General features: G+C 38.6%; 1 protein-coding gene across 1 annotated transcript; it reads left to right on the top strand.

Moving 5' to 3' along the window:
* The first annotated feature begins 220 nt into the window (after window positions 1-220).
* On the top strand, window positions 221-8,032 carry LOC131103834 (uncharacterized). Its single transcript, XM_058050443.1, has 3 exons — window positions 221-1,956; window positions 4,977-5,062; window positions 5,992-8,032. The coding sequence occupies exons 1-3, from the start codon at window positions 615-617 to the stop codon at window positions 6,088-6,090; spliced, it is 1,527 nt and encodes a 508-aa protein (XP_057906426.1). The 5' UTR covers window positions 221-614; the 3' UTR covers window positions 6,091-8,032.
* The last annotated feature ends 12,963 nt before the right edge of the window (window positions 8,033-20,995 follow it).

Genomic DNA, 20,995 nt, shown 5'->3' with positions numbered 1-20,995 from the left:
TCCACCCCTGCAGTGATGGAGAACAATAATGACACTGCGGCTCATATGTTTATCCCACTACAACCTCCTCCATCCTATAGGGATCCACTATTTCCAGCAGGGAGCAACAAAGATTGAACGAGTTGTAATTCCAGTGTGACCCCTGTAGACGAGGCAGGTGACGACACAGGGGATCAGGCTAATTACAACAGATTACACTGGCATCCTAGTGAGAGGCGGTCAATGGCACAGAGAGAGGTTGCGGAAGTGTTAGCAGATGCAGCGGAGATATCAGGGGAGTATAAAGACTCTACTCCAAATGCTGAAGACCAAAAACCCAAGGGGGGCCGGAGTCTCAAGGATCCATTTGGAGGAACAATAGATGGATGATGCATTGAGTGAAGGAAAGGAAAACTGATAAAGACTCTGATTTCTGAGTCATTCATCTTCAAAGACTGCAGACAATTTTCAATACGATGCACTTGTGGAGAAGGTAGGAGACTCAGGAAAATCAACCCAAATCCTGATGCAGAATGCGGTCGGTTGCGGACAAAGACTCAAACAAGGACCTAAAACCCGTTATTTAAGGTATAGCGATTCAGAGACTTCCTTGCTAAGGAGAGTGAAAGCTACCAATGTCTGAAAAGCATTTTGGAAAAGCAATATCACCTCAGAATATGGAAGGAAGGGTAAAGCAGGGCGATGAATGTTGGAGAATAACGTCTGACATCGAGCAAGGGGAGCAGTTACTTCAGCGTCTGCAACTGGTGCAACAACGGCAAGTGGCGGATATCTCCGCTTGCAAGGACGTTGGTGGCGATGTAGAAGATGGGGGGAAGTTTCTGGCAGCAAAAGCAAGGGATCGAACTTGTCCAAATGACAAAGTAGATATGAAGTCTGACAGGACAAGGACGACCCTAATGGAGAAAGAACGGAATGACGGGAACGGAAGTAGAGTTGCCCAAGCAAATAAGCCAACACATATGGAGCGCTACAATATGACCGTAACAGAGGGGGCTTATTCTGATGATGATGTCAGTTGGGTGAGTGCAGATTGGTCTCCAATTTCCAAGCCAGCTTCTTGTCACCGCCTCTCTGTCACGGAGACCTCCATGGAAAGAAGAGTCCACCAGGATGCCGAAGGCAAACACAACCTGCAAAGAGTTGGGGGGGTTCTAAACTTAGCCGATGATCCGGACATATTGGAGATCCCCTTTAATACCAACATCCTGTTTGAGACAATTCCAACCAAGGTATGTCCAGGCCAGGATGATGACTGGCAGATCTCCGAACAGAAGACGCCAAAAGAGACTCCGAAGATTCAGCAAGAACTTGGAATGACTGGATTTGGAGAAATCTCAACGGAGTATATAAAAGGGGGGGCCCATCAATTAAAGGAAACCAGACTGCTGTTTGAATCTTTTCAACAGGATAACACGCAAGGTCCAACCAGGATAAGGAAACCGTTTTCTGCGTCAATGAAAGATCAGGTTAATCCCTCGGTGCTGGAGCGCACACGTAGCTTGGAGATGTTTTCCGTGAAAAGTAACCCCATTTCCAGAGCACATTCCGTCAGAATTTCTAAACCGGAAATCTCTGAGAAGGACAAAAGTTGGGAAAACCTGCCCTCAAGGAGTCCAACTGGAGGATCTCGAGATAGATCACGTTTATCTCCATACCCCAAGCAAGATAAAAATGTGCACCTTCAGAAAAGTTCTGAATCTCTAAGTACCGATGTAGCTACACCAGCCACCACCACAGAAGACGAGATAACACGGGAATCTTCAGTCATCAAACAAAATCCTTTCTTCAAGTTGCGTCCATCGCTGGCTCTGCAACCAGAGGTTGAGAAGGACATCATGGAGGCTGAAGCAAGAGAGGACGAGCTTCGCAGACAAAGACACACTTTGTACGGAGACACGCTGAAGAGTACAGAGAAGAGGAACAAGCCGCTAGTCACGTCGGCCGTCATACCAGGTGAGGCTGTCTGGGTACCGTATGCCGCCATTATCTGCAGGTGTTGGTTACACATAAAGTACATACATTCAATGAGTGTATGACTGTATATTATTAATTATTGCAGTAATACAGCAGAAAATAAATGATGGGCCAAGTGAAGCAGGCTACAAATACTTTGGCCATATTTATAGTCTGCACCAGGGATCACTAACTCATGGACTACTATCCGAGTCCGGACCCAGACGCCATCTCACTTTACTTGAATAATCCTAGACTATGCTTTCACTGTAGTACTGGTTGGCCAAGTGTATACAGTTAGATCAGGGATGTCCGTACTGAAAGAATGCAAGGGCTAAAGATGTAATATATATTTGATATACATTTCTTAAGATATTTTATAGTAATAAAATTACATTTTTCCTCAAAATATTACAGATTTATTTGAATAAAATTGTAAAAATAAACTTTTTTTCCTCATTATAGTGTGACTTCTTCTCTTTATATTTTCATTGTATTTAAATTAAAGCATTTTTTTTATTTTTGCTGCTGTTCATTTTTTTGGTATTATTTCAACATTCTTCATGTAATTTGTACTTTATTTTCATAATATTTTGAGTTCATTATTGTAATATTCAAGATTTTTCCACAACACAAACATATTTTTTAATTAATATTTCAACTGTATTATTCCTTATAATATTACAACATAATTCTTGTAAAACGATACCTTTTTCTCGTAATATTTTTACTTCATTCTTGTGAATTGTTTCAGATTTTTTTCATCTCTGCAGGTGTATGTATATTTTTGCGGCTGTTCATTTTTTTTGGTTTTATTTCAACATTCTTCATGTAATTTTTACTTTATTTTCATAATATTTTGAGTTTATTATTGGCATATTCAAGATTTTTCCACAACACAAACCCCACAATAGTACATATTTTTTAAATTAATATTTCAACTGTATTATTACTTATAATATTACAACATAATTCTTGTAAAACAACACATTTTTCTCGTAATATTTTTACTTCATTTTTGTGAATTGTTTCAGATTTTCCATCTCTGCGGTTGTATGTATATATCTGTTGTAGATTGTGTCATGTGTCAAAAAAAATACCCGCTGGACTGCAAATTGCCCCCGTGCCACACTTTGGACATCTCTGGGTTATATCCTTGACCCCCTGTGACATAATTATTTTCCCATCCATGATATAGATAGTCCTTACTAGCTCCATTTTCATAGCAAAATGTGGCAATAATGATGGTGGTGTTATGATTTTTGTTCCAAGATGTATTATATTCTGAAAAATGTCACTTTGATGTTATTTGTTTGTTGTTGTTTTTTTACACATCTTGACCTTTTTACCCCGTCTGGCGCACTGCTAAATGACCTTCTCTGCTAGCATTAAGTGTGTTATTCAGGGAACAGGATCAGCCACTAGGGTGGACCCTGTCACAAGCTGTTAGGGAATGGAAGTTGGAGCAATTGCTCCGTCAAATAGAAGGAAGCCATCGATGGAAAGCAGTGCCAGTTGGGTTTATTTGTAGGTATTGTTTACCTGCAAATACGTACATTACTGTGGAATAAATGCAGTAATGGTGTTTAGTTCTCCGACATGGTTTCAGTGTGTGTGTCGTTAGTGTGCGTGTGCCCAGCAGGGGAGCTCAGAGACGTGACACAACAGTGCAGCCAGTCTGGGAGTGTGTTGTCCATATTTTTAGCCACTGAGGCTGCTAATGGTGTGTGGGTTGACTCAAGGTGAAAAGGGCCTTACAAGTCACATGTGACAGTAATGCTGTGCGTCTGCAACAGGGATACAATTAAGGAATACGTTGAGGGAAATGCACATAAATAGCATAACACAAAGTTGGATGGAATTGTGTCCTGCAAAAGTTTGCTATGCTGACCTGGCATTGATCCTGTCGGTATAAAAAGCAGACATAAAAATAGTTAAAGCTCTCGGTGGCAGTTGTTTGAATTGCAGTCAAAACCCAGGCATTGTAGAACGCAATGACGGTGGAACAAAGTGTGAAGCCGCTTGACAAAAAACATCATCAGTGAAGTATAAAAACAAACATGTAAAATGTATAGACTTTTTTTTTTACAGTGGTAGATGTATGCTGTATATGTTACCTGTATCGTCATGCATTTATAAATTATTGACTTATGGTGAATACAGTAGTCGAACCGTCCACGACCACCAACGATAGACTACTATGTGATGAGCTTTAGCTCAAGCTACATAGTAAATGGCTAATGGCTCGAGACAAAAGTGGCATCAAGAGCGACAACAAACAAAAGACAGAGGGAGGCTGACAAAGTGTGTGATGAAGGACTTTAGAGGCTGTTCAATTGTGATGTTGAAGAAGACGACTTAAGTGGTTTTAGTTTTAAGACAGAGAGAGGCTGACAAAGTGTGTGATGAAGGACTTTAGAGGCTGTTCAATTGTGATGTTGAAGAAAACGGTCTTAAGTGATTTTAGTTCTCACGTTCTAAGACAGAGAGAGGCTGACAAAGTGTGTGATGAAGGACTTTAGAGGCTGTTCAATTGTGATGTTGAAGAAGACGGTCTTAAGTGATTTTAGTTCTCACGTTCTAAGACAGAGAGAGGCTGACAAAGTGTGTGATGAAGGACTTTAGAGGCTGTTCAATTGTGATGTTGAAGAAGACGGTCTTAAGTGATTTTAGTTCTCACGTTCTAAGACAGAGAGAGGCTGACAAAGTGTGTGATGAAGGACTTTAAATTCAGGTCAGGTGCTTGTAAATTTTAAAATAACTTGTCCTGACAATACAATGGTTTAGTCACATAATATATTGGATTCTTAATATGTTTGTTAGTTTTATAATGCAATGATATACTGGAATCTTAGTACAATTGTATGTTACATAATAAAATGATATACTGACAATTGTTAGTTATATAATAGAACTGATATACTGGATTCTTAGATTTCATTCACACTGTGCTTTTTACAACAACAAAATACCTGGAATGAGATCTCATTATTCTATTTCCACTTTTTCTATATCTTCAGGCGCAAAGCAACCATCCCGAGGTAAACTGGAACGGGTCTGGCCACCCCCAAGCAAGAAAGAGCAGCTTAAATCTGAACAAACTCAGGTAACAACAAACAATACAATCCTACGTTTCATTTGTTTTGTGTATTAATTGTACATGAACTTAGTGCTGTGTCATGCTATAAATGTATCAGTAGTCTGGAGAGATTCATACTGTTAAAAAAAAACTATACGTTTATCCATTATTGAGACCAAATTGCAAGCGAAACAACACTGATTATGTCGTCATTTCAACGACTCTTATTCTTACTTACTTACTTATTACTCTACTTATTACAGATTTATTTGAAAAAAATTGCAACTTTTTTTCCTCTAAGTTTGACTGTATTTTAATTAAAGCATTTTTTCGATTTTTGCTGCTGTTTGGTATTATTTCAACATTCTTCATGTAAATTTTCTTCATGTAATTATAACTTTATTTTCATAATATTATGAGTTTATTATTGTAATATTTGAGATTTTTCCACAACAAAAACCCCATAATATTACATATTTCTTTAATTAATATTTCAACTGTATTATTCCTCATAATATAAATATAATTCTTGTAAAACAACACCTTTTTCTCTCAATATTTTTACTTCATTCTTGTGAATTGTTTCAGATTTTTTCATCTCTGTGGTTGTATGTATATATCTGTTGTTGATTGTGTCATGGGTCATTAAAAAAAAAAAACACCCACCGGGCTGCAAATTGCCCCTGTGCCACACTTTGGACATCACTGGGTCACCCCTGTGACATAATTATTGCAAATTATTGTAAAATGCAAGCAAAATAACACTGATTATGTCGTCATTTCAACGACTCTGTACTTGATAAGGTTACCGTAAGACTATACTGCAAAGTCAGCTGACTTTAATGGCGCCCCACTTGTTCTTGCAATACTGACTGAAATTCAAAAGGTTCTTTTATTAATCCTTTCTTCTGTCAAGTCAACCATCCCATTCCAATCCCTCTTTGTCATCACCGCAGAATGCAAGTGTGCACAGGGCGGGAAGTCAGAGGTCTGGTCTCTGGCAACGCTGGGAGTTTGGTCGCATCAACGGGCAGATGTCTGAAGAAAAGAACTGATCCTGACAGATGAGTCTTCACAGATATTTTAATGTTACCTACAATACTAAAATCAGGGAATGAAATATGAATAAGTATTAGAAAAGCCTAGTTCCTATTCTGTAGATTTGCTTTTACTCTTGTTTAACTTTGGGCTTTTTTTTTTATTTTTCTGATTTGACAGTTTAATACTGTAATCAAGTGTTATGGATGCTATAATGCAGTGACGTGCAATGAGGTTCATAGCAAAGTAATTAATAGAACAATTCATTTTCTTTCCAAATATGTCCTATAGTCCCCTGTAATATTGTTTTATAAACAAATATTTGTAGTCTTACCTTTTATGCGCTCTATAATTCTTGAGGGAAAAGTTGTGTTACTTTGTTGTAAAAGTCTGATCACCTTCCGTTGAGCTTATTATATAATCCACCATCTTGGCTGTCAAGTTCATTCATTCATTCATTCAGCAGGACATGAAAAATCATTGCATTTGACTTGTTGATTCTAGCCGACCCTGATGTTTATGTATTTCAATAAAGTAAAAAAAATGCTGGGGTTTCCTCTCTGTAGAAAGACGGCAGCGACAAGCACTTTCTAACTCATGCACGCCCCCCTTCACAGGTCTCTGTATTGTATTTTTTTATTATTCTTTTATTGTATTTTTATTATATATATTATTATATATAATATATATATTTATACACACACATACTTACATATTAAATTTTATTTTTAGAATGTGCTGCTGGCCACTAAAATATAAAAATCAGCAGCCTGCCGCAAATGGCCCCTGGTAGTATTTTGCTCGTTCATGCAGTACTCTTTCCAGTCTACAGGGGGCAACAGCGAGGTTTACGTGTCACAATGAAACAGCAGTAGAAGAAAACGGATCCCATTTATATAAATATCACTCAACTCCATCAACAACAACAAAAATAGACACAGGAAATTTTACTTTGCGATTGGACTAAAATAATGACCAAACCAGCTAAACGGTGTTTTGAAGAATAACCTGTGGGGGAACTTTCATACGAAACATTACAACTTTGATGCAGTCCATATATCCCCATTATCCCTGATTATAGTGGCTTGCTAGTTATGTTAACACAAAGAAAAACAGAACCATAACAACTATGTATTTGTAATATCTTTTTTATATAAACCTCAGCTCGAATTCAATGACTTCCCAAAAAATATCAGAAAGTAGGCGGTGATACATAATGTATTTAATAGATCGATACTGTGTGTATGACAATTTTATGAATATTGTACATCTGCACACTATAACATATCAATATGGTGGTTATGATTATTAGAGATGCCCACCTTGTCATGTTTATACATACAATACATACTACAGTATACGTGTATACTCCGTATGTCACGCGCTGTGAGGTTTTAATAGTGTAATCCCCCTTGTGATGTGTAATGTGTTGCCATGGAGAGATATGTTCCGGGGTTGGGAAGGAAAAGGGGTGACGGACAGGAAGTGACTGAGAAAAAGCGCATGTTGTTGGACATAGTTACAGTCCAGCTACAGTTCCCCTTGTAGGAACAATTGTTCCGCCTATCTGGTCAGGTGTTTGGCTGAGAGCAGAGTGCTACAATATTATTCACCAAAAGAGGGCAGTATCATCTCAAATAACAACGGAATTCCACATTGAGGCAATTAGAATGAAAGTAAACCTGTACAGTCTCTATTGTTTGACAGGCACAAAGGACGATAAATCGGCAAATTGTTTGGGTGGTTATTATTTTAGCCACGCTTATTTGACACTAAGTGAAAAATGATAACATTAAATGAGAGTAATTATTATTGTTATAATGTAAAAATGTTATATATGTGTTTGTTATGGCCTGCCATATTTCCATTGTCCCTCATAATAGATATGGACTTCAATTTCATTAAATGTTTTTGCACAAAAGACAAATACATTCCTGTTAAAAACTGGAATTAAAGCTGTCAATTGTTTTGCAACTTACTTGTTGGTTACAGGAAATAGAAAGCAGGGAAAACGCTTATTGATGTTTAAGTCCATTTAATTGCCTTGTGTGAATAACAACATAGCATGTTAAGTCTTATTCATATATTAGGGTACATCTATATGACAGATATCATTGAATCTATCAAAAACATTGGTTATGTTGGTTATTTTGTTAGGAAAAAAAACTTTTGTGGTGTGATGGAGATGATGTTTTAGTCCATATAGACCAAATTTGCCCATAGTTGGCGAGTTCCCCTTATGCAATGGCGGTCATACACGGGAAGGGTAAAGCAAAGCTGAGAAAGTACAGTGCAGTTATGTAACCTTTGTAAATTATCTAATGATGAGTCACTTACTTCATGGAACAGGAGCCACCGGCTACACATAATGTATTATTTCATCAACGGTAAAGATTAAGGGAACATACTGTCCCATTTTGTGTAATCGTGTGGGTGGGAACTTCTCCAAAGTTTGTCACATCGAGTCCCCGGTAGAATGTCAAGTATGCATTAAGGAAAAAAGAACATGGCAAGAACATCTTCCAGCCTACTCTTTGTAACAAGAAAAAACATCTACAGTGGATTGGCATTTAATAAAGATTTAGTAAAATTGTATGGTTTCATCCATGGGTTTATAGACAAATACACACTGCATCTGGATTTTGTCATAGTGGAAATTGCCATGAGGAAATTTCCAACATATATGAGTATTATGTAGGGTATACACTACGTATATTAGACATGATGCAAGTCTGCTTGTATATTAAACAAGATATACTAAGCGTGTCTTAAGTGTAATTATCAGATATCAGATTAGTTGTGTGCCCCTTTAAGATGCGCGTGTGATGTCAGCAAGAGTAGCAGTGTAGAGAGCAGCCGACAGCAGCTCCTGTGTGAATGTTCATTGCATGGGCTCAAATTTTGTGTCGCAGCGCAAACGGGGCGCAGGATGACTGAGCGTGGCGCAGCCCACGCAGTGGTAATTTGGTCCAGCACAAAACTGTGCGCCAATTTGGTTATTAGGTAGACTGGACTGCGCCAAGATGGGCGTGGCGGTGCACCATGGGAGGTGTCCACATTTTCAGCTTGGCGCAGTGACAATTTTGTGATATAAAACAGCATGCTAAAGGTGCGCTGAAAGCTCGCCAGGTCTGACCCGGTCTATTTGTGGCGCAGGCGAAGCGCACCGTAGCAGTGGTAAATTGACAGAGGGGTGCACAGTGTACACCAGGGGTCACAAACACGCGGCCCGTGGGCCAAATGTGGCCCGCAGGACACTAGTTTGAGGCCCCCGCCTTGATATGAAAGTTTAATGTTAGTGCGGCCCGCGCAAGTTTGATATGGATGCTGTATGGTATCATGTACCCAGAAAAAATTATTACGTTTGATTAATGTTCATGTTAAAGGTTAAATAACTGTTAATAGTTATCCTCCCTATCCGTGTGGAAGTGGTAAGTTTTTGGCTATTTAAGTTTAAAGGAAATAACTTGAAGGCTACCGTTTAGGTCGCTAGCTCTCTAGTTTGCGAGTTAGCATGTGTCTCAAGACCCTGCAGTTGCGCAATATGTAAATATTGTAAATAAAAAAAGTATAAATGTGACTATAGTCGTGTTTTGTCATGTCTACAGGGCTCTAATAATGCTTTGTTCATTTTAATCTGAAAAAAATAATTTGTCTACCCACCAACTATATGTGGTTTCTTAAGTTTTTATTATTTGCCGTTTTATTATTATTATTATATTTATTTATTTATTACTGATTGATTTTCTTTATTCTTGATTTGTTTATTTATTTTTCATCGTATTTTGTGTAGAAAAATAAAAAAGTAAGATATTTGAGAACAGTGGAATGTTTTATCAGAGCTCTTCTTGTAGAAAATCGGAACCAAAGCCAAGTTTATTCATTTTTCTGTTTTTAATAAATGCGTTTTTTGTTTTTTGGAAAACCTGATGCGGCCCAGTCTCACCCAGACCCTAGCTCCAGTGGCCCCCAAGTAAATTGAGTTTGAGACCCCTGGTGTACACACATCACTAAACAAAGAGTGTCGCGCACATTTCGGTGGAAAAACCAATGGCGGCAACCACAATTACAAGAGTATACAGTACAATATTTGTACTCAGAAAGATACTAAGATCTACACTTTAAGCGTGTAGTCGATGCACTCCACAGGGTGTTGTCTCGAAACAACCAAATGTAGGAATACCAAAAAGCATTGTGTGGGGGTTATGGAGCAGAGCAGCGACAGCTCTGACATCACATGGAGATACAGACCCTGACTCGCCTCTGCACCAGCACCAGCACCATAACTCAAATCCCAGATGAGGGATGACTCATCCTCCCACGTTGCCTCCTATAGTCGGGATTTATTATCTAGGAACTCATGGGCTAAATATTCCAAATTACACTCAACTAAAATGCTGAACATGCGATTGGTCATTGCAGCATATGAGGAAATAAACATGCCAGTGAGGAATGCGATACAGTATGTCCTAACACCGATGAAGGGCATGTTGTAACAGCCACATCACTGGGGAAAAATGACTGAACGAACAGTGACTAGCGGGAGGTAAGAACAGAGTAAACAGACATCCATTGGCTATGTTGAGTTGCACCATTGTCCTCAACAAACTGTCCTATTCTTTACCCTTTCCGGATCATTCCCATTACACAAGCGATCCGATTACGACAGTCCAACAGTTGATGGTGAACACAGTAAAATGAAGGAATCAGTGCCATTCATTGCCTTGGGTCTCTGGCTCTCGTACTCTGAAAGCACAGATTGTTTACACACTCGTTCCTTTAAGCAATAATTTGTATTAGGGAAAAAGAACTTTCATTCATTCATTTTCTACCGCTTTTCCTCACGAGGGTCGCGGGGGTGCTGGAGCCTATCCCAGCTGTCTTCGGGCGAGAGGCAGGGTACACCCTGGACAGGTGGCCAGCCAATCACAGGGCACATATAGACAAACAACCATTCACACTCACATTCATACCTATGGACAATTTGGAGTCGCCAATTAACCTAGCATGTTTTTGGAATGTGGGAGGAAACCGGCGTACCCGTAGAAAAAAACCCATGCATGCACGGGGAGAACATGCAAAACCACACAGAGATGGCCGAGGGTGGAATTGAACCCTAGTCTCCTAGCTGTGAGGTCTGCGCGCTAACCACTCGACCGCCGTGCCGGCGGAAAAATAACTTATATACTGTTAAAAAATAATAATCAAGGGACTTGTGCTTTTTAGAACTGTATTCATCATTTTTTTCTACTCCTCATTTCTAAAATCACAAATACTTCAACTTGCTGATATGTTTATCTTCAAACAGCAAAACTAATGCATAAGGCTAAAAACAACCAACAACCAAAAAATGTCATCCAATACTTCTCTACAAGAGAGGAGAAATATGATCTCAGGGAAGAACTAAATCTGAAACACTTATATGCTAGGACTACGTTAAAAAGCCATAGCATTTCAGTATGTGGAATCAAACTATGGAATGGATTGAGTAAGGACCTCAAACAATGCACAACGATGAGCCAATTCAAGAAACAATACAAGCAGTTGATGTTTGCTAAATACAAGGATGAAGAGTCTTGAACCAGTCATGATGTGCTATATATATCACTATATTGACACTTGCTATGGTACCCATTATGTCATTGGATGGTCATATCACCTCGTACTTCAGTACATGACTAAAAAAAAAAAATTACTTGAACTATATTAGGAAAGCAGGAAGTGAACAAATGTAACAGTTACTGATTGTAAAAGTACCAGATGGAGGGGTAGGATTTAATAAGCTTTGCTTCTTCCTACTCCTTTTGGACATGTGGAACTGTCAACTGATTATGTGATGCATTCAATTGTAATCTGATGCATGTTCAAATGAAATAAAACCACTATTACTATAATATATTTCTCCCCCTATATGCCAAATGGGTCATCATTAATCAAAATCTATCTGTACGACTTTTGCTTATCCAAGGTTGGGTCACAGGGCCAGCAGTCTAAGCAGAGAAGAACAGACTTCCCTCTCCCTGGATACTTAGTCCAGCTTCTCCAAATCCTCTTGGAGGACCACCCTCATTTTATTTTATACATGTTCCCACCTGACCTTGAAGAACATGGTTTCAGCCTATTGCAAGGCATGCAGCATTACATAAACTGAAAGTTCCCCGCAAATGAGTAATGAGACAAATCATTTAGGGTTATAACAAACAGCCTTTCGACAACAAAGACACTACTGAGACCTCAAAGTCTTGTTGAATCAGTCCATTGATGAATTTAGATACATTTGAGAAAACCCAAAGTGCATGTTGTACGCTGGTGTTGTTAAGTCATGTGGATTTCACTACATGCTATGACAATGACTCACTTATCCAACATGACTTTTTATTTTTCCAGTTATATGAACATTAAACAAATCCGTATTACGGGCTATGGAAAATACAGAAAATGTGGAAAAAGTTCCCATAACAAGTGAAACTTTGTGTTATTGCATTTTTGTATTTATTTCACTGTTAGTGAATGGGGTTCATAGGGCTGACTGTCATGCCTTTCAGAGGCGATCACATGGCCATGTGGTGACGACTTTGACGATTCATGTCATGACAACACAGACATGACATGAACGTGCAATGTGTGCTGCGTCACGCAGGAATACACTCTTTTCTGTATCGCCGTGAGAATCAAAACTAGTTTGTAAAACCTCAATGGTGTCATTTTGACAGCTTGACACAGGCTACGCCAATCGATGCCGGCGATCGCTCCCTTACCGTCAAATCTATTTATGTCTTTTCTTATATATTTCTTTACACACTTAGCCTAGCTGTCAACACCTCTGTTTACCTTCTCATGTACGGACACAAAAGTGACTTTTTACAACAAATCTTAAAATAAACAAGCAATACGGTTAGTTTGGAGCTCGTTTTTGTCCCACGGGGATCACTATAATTTGGCACATATTGACTTTTTCAATTGTCAATGGAAAAACTATCTTCAAAAGACTTCTTGTAAGGTTGTTTAATGTACATAAACACATAACAATAATTACAGTAAAACGGAGATGTCAGGGACGACGGGGTAACAAGGGACAATTTTCGGGAAAAAAATGTTTTAACAATTTGTTCAAGAATATTTGCTTCTTTGGAAAAAAACAACACAAAGCAAATTCCTGTTGAACATGAAAAGGCAGAATTACATTTAAAACATTTTCCCAATATTGTCCCTTACTGGCTGCACGGCGGTCGAGTGGTTAGCACGCAGGCCTCACAGCTAGGAGACCCGAGTTCAATCCCACCCTCGGCCATCTCTGTGTGGAGTTTTCCATAGGTATGAATGTGAGTGTGAATGGTTGTTTGTCTATATGTTCCCTGTAATTGGCTGGCGACCGGTCCTGGGTGTGCCCCTAATCTCGCCCGAGGACAGCTGGGATGGGCGTCAGCGCCCCCTGCGACCCTCGTGTGGATAAGCGGCAGAAAATGAATGAATCCCTTACCACCCCATTTTATGGTACCTTTTATGACCAATAGCACTCATCATAAATAAATAAAGTGAAAAATGTATCATTAATCCATGTGATCGGTATCAGTATCGGCCAAACTCACTCATGGATGATTGGAATCTGAAGAATAAAATCCTGATCAACCCTTCAAAGTACTTCACAATACTGTACATACAGTACACACACAACCTAGTACCAGCACATCAAACTCTAACAGTGATACATTTGCTGTACATTTGACTTTATCATGTTACTTTATCATCCAAAAGCTGACTTGTGTGAACCCGAGTGGCGAGGACAGTGTGCCACCGCTATGCTGGAATGAACACGAGTGGAAAGTGGGCCATCTATATCCGCTCTACCCCTCTGATTACGAACAGATTATGCAACTGCACAACATACTTTACATAACCGGAGATGTTTACGCCCTGTTCTGTCTGAATAAACCAATTTGTTGCACATGAAAGGTTTAATTACACACAGGAATTTACAGTTGACGTCACAGCCCCTCCAGATGCATTATAAAATTATTTTCTATATGTATGATGCCCGTCCTCAACATAAAACACGCTCCTTGAGTCATTGTTATATCATTATGACATCATATTATAAGGAGAACAACAAGTCACCAGGTGTGGATTTACCTGTTAGTCATTTGCTGTTATGCTTTTGGCTATTTGCTATTTACAGGTAAAAGTTTAATTTGTGTATGTACTGTATAAATTGTAATACTCATATTGTATTGAGCAGGCAAACCACTCAGTATGTCAGTGTCTGACATTTCGGATTCTGTGGTTATCATCACACTTCCCCATCACACGTCAAAGCTGCAGAATTAGCTCAGATTGACCTCATAGTGACCTGAGTAGACTACCGCATTATCCAGTAATAATACATTTTCATATTTTGAGTGATATTTGTAAATGTGTGAATTCTGTACAGTATAAAATGGTATGGTACTCACCACTAATGAATGACAATGTAAAATGGAATTGGCGTCACGGTCTAGCCTTGAGTCTGGTCGTTTAGCTTAGCGTTTAGCTAAACCCGCTCTTCCAACTGTCATGGGGCCGCCGCAGTCTTCCTCGAAAGCACCTTGCGGTTTTGACCTCACTGCAAGTTTTGAAAACAAAGTTGACTGTAGAATCGAGTGTACACAATGCACGGCCATCTTGCACAAACCTCACTTTAGTAATACAGTGAAAGAATCTGGTACATTTTACGCCGTATTGTCATATATTTATATATTTGAAAACAGGATGACATAATGAAAATAACACCTCTAATGTCTATTTACGTTCACACACCAAATCACTTTGCACAAATATATTAGTATACATCTGTGTATGAGCGCCATAGCAAAGCCGTGCTCGCTGTCTCAACCCAATTTCACACACTATTTCTGGGTTCCTGAAAGCCTCCGGACCACGCCACTCTTCCAAGCCCTGGTACCAGCACTGGGCATGCTTCCAGGCGGAACAACACACCCTTTTAGTCGGGATGATGCTCTCGAGGTCAGGAGGACCATGGTGGAGAGACGCCAATGACGCTTCACATGTCCGCCTTTGAGACGTTTTTTTTCCCCTTTTTATTAAAATGGTATTAAAATGGATGGATATTTTGTAGTTATGGTATTTATAAGAAATAATTGGTCAAAGTTGCAGCATTGAGATGAAAAAGTATGAGGAAAAAATGAATCTACAGTTTTCTGATATGAGGCAATACTTCCTGTATTTCACATTTTGGAGTTTAAACTGAAGTTTCACTTTGAGTTGTGGGATACATTTTTCTTGTTGTTGCTCCCTGCAAACGTCAGCATGCATCCTTGGCTCCACTCAAAGAGAGCGACTGCGGTTTATGGTTGTCATGAACTTTTTCCCTTTATGATGGACGACTTGGCTCATTCAATCCCAGCCATTTTACAAAATCCCCTTCTCTACCGGCCATTGCAGATAATTGACTAATGTTGCAAGGCACACAGAATTGTACACAAAATTGTGTACTTTGACTATATAAAGATAATAAACATGGAACCTAACAAAATGAAGATTGGTTCTACCTTTTTCCGTTCTTCAGTAATCAGCAGTAGAACATACTGTATGTAAGTTTCAGGGACAAACAACTTTATAAAGTGTGTGTGGGGGGGGGGGGGGTGTATAAATAAACAGCAAGATAAAGAAAGACATGAAGTGGATATTCCCACTTTGTAACTTTTAATCAAGATGTCACTTGCTACAAGCTGGAAACTACACTATGTAGAACGCAAGTACACTGACCTTAAATGACATGAACATGTCTTTGAACGCAACCCTTTGATGCTCATAACAACACGGTTTAAAGCAGGGGTGGGCAAACTTTTTGACTCGCGGGCCGCATTGATATAACAAAATTTCCAGTAACAGTCCACCTGGTATTATTGTATCTGTAAAATTGTCATGCAATCTGCTATTATTATTTATTATTTTATATTTATATTTAAATATTTTAAAAATAATATAATAATTAAAATAAAATTAAAATAATAATTATTATATTATTATTATGTAAAATATGCAAATACAACAATATTATTATATATAATTAATATAATAATTAGCATTAATATAATAAACATAATAATCATAATAGTTATAATAATAATATAATAATTATTATTTTAATTTTTATTATTATTATGTGCTTGTGTCTCTTTTTTCAGGAGCACTTTGTAAACAACAGACCATGTCAAACAACAAAATTGATACAACCATCAAAAGGTTGGCTCAGGCCATGATGCCAGGTTGTATGTTGAGTTTAAATTAAATACTTTTGAAAGATTGGGCGGGCCGTATTCAAACACTTGGCGGGCCAGATGTGGCCCCCGGGCCGTAGTTTGCCCACCCCTGGTTTAAAGTGTGATTCAATTGTTCTACATATTGATTTGAATCTGTTAATATGTACATACAAGTATATATAATGCTATCCTGTCATTTATCTTTCAGTATATTTCAGACATAGTTTCTGGTGTGATTATTCATGATTAATTAGTTTGAAACCTGATTAATCGGATTTACAAAAAAATCACTTTTGCCTGGATTGTCTTGCATTAATGTTTTTTTTGTCCTGTGTGCATTGAATACCCCAACCCTTCTCCCCCCTCCCCAAACGTTCAAAAAACGGTTGCTCGGGCAACAGCGTGACGTATTTCAAAGGCTAAGAATAGATGCAATGGGGGGAAAAGCAGCATCAAGGCTCTTGGCTTCTTTACAATTCCACTGTTTTCCCTTGTAATGCCTCACACGGAGACAATGATGTGATTATGTAAGTGTGACGTGATAACAGGCCGTGTTTGTGATTTGTGCTACAACTGACACCTGAGGACTGCATAGAGTTATTTAGCATGTGCTGACAATAAGCAGTCAGTTCCGGAACACACACACACACTCCTTGTTATGAAACTGAACCCCAAGTTTAACAAAATGAGTCATAGGCTATTTTTAGCCGCACCAATACAGCTGTCCTGTGCATGATGGGGGGGCTTGAGTCTGTGTTTTTCTGTTACATAAATGTGTTCTGGTCGCATAACTTTAGCACAAGCCCCCCCCCCCCCCAAGTACTGCATTTTTCACATTCACTAGCATATACAAACAAAACACATAAAGATAGATGGAATGTTCAGGGAAGTATGTCTTTTTGCCATTAATTACTAAATGAAGTTAAGCTCTACAATAAAGGAGAATGAGGAGGCGAAAATATGAACTATTGCCTAGGTTGGTGAAGGCTACTTGTATTGTCACACCAGGAGTGCCGCCCATAGCTGACAGCAGGCAGCAGCTCATAAATGCCACAAAGTGTTAGCACATTAGATAACCTTACACCGCACATGAAAGTAGGCCAAGCTAGTGTTTAAGTTTGCTGCAGTGCAGTCTGTCCCTGCAGCAGCTTTTTTTTTTTTTTTACAATGAAGTAAACACCATCATCCCGCACCATTAAAGTATGGCGCAAACATCATAATAACAATTAACAATGAAATGAAACACAGTCCGCAGCAATTTTCATAATAGGGAGCTATTAGTGATTAATGCCTGTGACCTTCTTTCTGTGACAGGTTAACTATGTCAGCCACCCTGTTGCCCTTTTCCCCAAGACCCTCCCACCCCCCAGTCTATTCTGCAGAGCACTTGACGTAACAGCTCCAACTAAGCTTGCTGCACCCCAGTGGCTGTTTCTGTGGGCGGGTTTTGGAAAGGGGATCTACACCGTCACGCTGACTTTGGTCGATGGCTTCCTGGCTGCTGCTTATGAAGTCCTTTGAGTGAGGACAAAAGCGGAGAGTCATAACAAAGAGGAAACATTCAATGAGGATCATAGAGCCGGAAGCAGAGCTTATTGGTCATCACGGTAAAGTACGTTGGGAAATGGCAGACAAGGATCAATAAAGTCAGTCAATAATAAAAGGGTGAAATGTACACCGCAGTACAGTGGATGCCTTTTGAACATTTTCCTAAGTAATGTATAATAAATACAGTAGCTAAAAGCCTGGATTGTCAACTCCACATTTAAAAATTATTAGTATTATTAGCATTATGGTGAATGAGAAACTGTCTATAAACCAAACATTTGCAAAGGTGCAAATGTACACGGATCCACTTTATACTCATTCTTTGTTTATTCTGGCTAACCGCTTACATATAAATGAAACATTTTTGTCGTTTGACCATGGAAAACCTGTTTATAACCCTCTAAATAGGTTTAACATTATTAGAGCTCTCTAGACACAAAATAACACCCCTATGGTCACCTTTACACCCGTATTACCCAATATAACACACATAAACAACAGACAATAAGCCGTTTGAAACATAAATAAGACATACAGTCATACCCCGCCCCTTCGCAGTTAGAACATCGGGCCCTAACATTATCCTAAATTAACTAATTAATAAATGATCACTGGTTTGTGGTTGACTACAGTCTATTATTACTCAAAAAAGCAGAAAATGAAATGTAGTATTCTGCACTCATACAAGCACCGGATTTGATCGCCACAACAACAAGCTTTTATTGCAGGTATCTCGCAATATGCACAATAATATAATAATAATAATAATAAATGTAATGATAACACGGGCTACTGTTGTGGCTGTACTTCAGCCAAAAGTCAACCCGCAAATCCCCAACTTCACTTCCTGGCCACACGCCTGGAAGATGTTTTTTTTTTTATTATATTGACTAAGTTTTGAAATAAATGTGTCAAAGTGGCGATAGGGGTGTTATTGCATGTCCAGAGGGCTGTAATAATGTTAAAAACTGTATGTAGAAGGTCATAAACAGTTTATTTTAATTTGATATATAAATAAGAAATGCTTAATTTAGGCCAGGCATGTAATATTGACCTAAATATGCATATTTTTCTACTATTAATAGGCCGTAATCAACCATGAAATAGCTCATATTCATTAATGAATTTACTGAGAAAAACTGTGATAGAGTGAAGCTGCAAAATTCAAAATGCAAAGTGTCAAGAAAGGAGTGTATATTCCATTTATTACAGTTTTTACCTACCACACTCCAAATGAAAGTGTAAATACATATTTGTCAAAAGCATGCCTCTCTATTTGCATGAGCCTTCCTGTCAGAAGAAGGTGAAAAATGAACTTGAGATTAAATTTAGAGTCATATGACCGAAGTTAAAAATGGCTGAAAATATAGAAGTGGGGTGTTAAGTTACTAGCTAGCTAAAAAAGACACTAGGAAAACAGCCAGTTTATGATGGGAAAGATAAAGTAGCACATACTGTACCTGTCAATCCTCCTGTTTTCCCTAGGAAACTTCCTTATTTAGCCCTTCCTTCCCACTGCCCCCTTGTTTTAATAGTTTCCTACATTTTATCTTTCATGGGGGAAAACTCGGGTATTGTTCGAGAAACACAGCTTCCTGTCTGCTATGGCTACACTTGGCCAACATTTCTGTAGCATGTGGGGGGGGGGCAAATACTATAAAAGGATGGGATGATAAGACCACTTCATATGGTGGAACTCAACACTTAAAGTTATGCTAAGAAAAACTTTGTGGTATAGGGGAAAAGTGTTATATTTGTATGAATGTTGGTATCTTTTCATTTTCCCCCATTTTTGCTTTTTTTTTTGTTATTTTCCAAATATTAAAAATTCTTCTTAAAAAATCTTGGTTAAAAAAATTGTAATATTACTTATTTGCCATCCTAATTTTTTAAAATTTTTCTTTCAATAAATATATCAATTCAATGCTACTAAGATGACATTGTTTATTCTTCATAAAATGACAAGTTTATTGTTGTAAAATGGGTCTTTTTTTTTAAATATAACACCTTTTTTCCCCATTTCTGTTGCTGTTTTATGTTTTTAAAATTTCCAACAGTTTCAATTGTCTTCTAAGTTTTGTTCCCACAGTCATATGTGTTGGATCTAGAGATTGGACAGTCCGAAGTTTGTCAACAAAGGAGGTTACTCAATGTTTTCTACGACATTGGTAACATCTAATGTGTTTTGCGGGACTACCACTTAGGTAGAGCCACTAATTTTGGTCGGAAAAGGCTATTAGCAAAGGATAGCAGAGAGCTTATCTGTCTTACAGCCAAGCCCATATAAGAAAGTCTGCTCCTCTGTGACATCATAAAAGGGACAATTTGACCACGCCTTCTAAAACCGCATGTTTTGAGCCATCCCAAACTTCTTTCAGTGCTCACTTCCAAATGTGCAGAATTCTTTATCTGAAACTTTGGCATGGTTTCACACAAGAATACTACATTCTAACTACTTTCATTCTAACAACCTGAAGGTTGCTGGTTCTATCCTCGGTGAAGGCAAAATCAATATATGATTTAAATGATCTTAAAAAAGGTATTGGTATCCGTTTCAGTGATATTGGTACTGTGTTTACTTGGTATCAGATTGATACATAATTTGTAGCATCACCCACTTCTACTCAATACCTGGTTTAAAACATCAGTACTACCCAACTAAAGTACATGGACTTTAGTAAAGAGAAAATTAGATCTAAAAGAGTTAAATTGCGGGCACGGCGGTCTAGTGGTTAGTGCGCAGACCTCACAGCTAGGAGAACAGGGTTCAATTCCACCCTCTGGCATCTCTGTGTGGAGTTTGCATGTTCTCCCCGTGCATGCGTGGGTTTTCTCCGGGTACTCCGGTTTCCTCCCACATTCCAAAAACATGCTAGGTTAATTGGCGACTCCAAATTGTCCATAGGTATGAATGTGAGTGTGAATGGTTGTTTGTCTATATGTGCCCTGTGATTGGCTGGCAACCAGTCCAGGGTGTACCCTGCCTCTCGCCCGAAGACAACTGGGATAGGCTCCAGCACCCCCCCCCCGACCCTCATGAGGAAAAAGCTGTAGAAAATGAATGAATGAATGAAAGAGTTAAATTGCATGAGTCAAAGTGATGTTATCCTTAGTC

Source organism: Doryrhamphus excisus, chromosome 15 (assembly GCF_030265055.1).
Source record: "Doryrhamphus excisus isolate RoL2022-K1 chromosome 15, RoL_Dexc_1.0, whole genome shotgun sequence".
NCBI classification, from domain to species: domain Eukaryota; kingdom Metazoa; phylum Chordata; class Actinopteri; order Syngnathiformes; family Syngnathidae; genus Doryrhamphus; species Doryrhamphus excisus.
The sequence above is the reverse complement of the archived record's forward strand: the minus strand, read 5'-3'. Positions and strand labels throughout refer to the sequence as shown.

Excerpts from the sequence above, each read along its gene's own strand:
- LOC131103834 (XM_058050443.1), top strand. The coding sequence starts at position 615 with ATGTCTGAAAAGCATTTTGGAAAAGCAATATCACCTCAGAATATGGAA. Across the intron at positions 1,957-4,976 it reads CACGTCGGCCGTCATACCAG|GCGCAAAGCAACCATCCCGA; the intron begins GTGAGGCTGTCT and ends CTATATCTTCAG. Across the intron at positions 5,063-5,991 it reads TTAAATCTGAACAAACTCAG|AATGCAAGTGTGCACAGGGC; the intron begins GTAACAACAAAC and ends TCATCACCGCAG.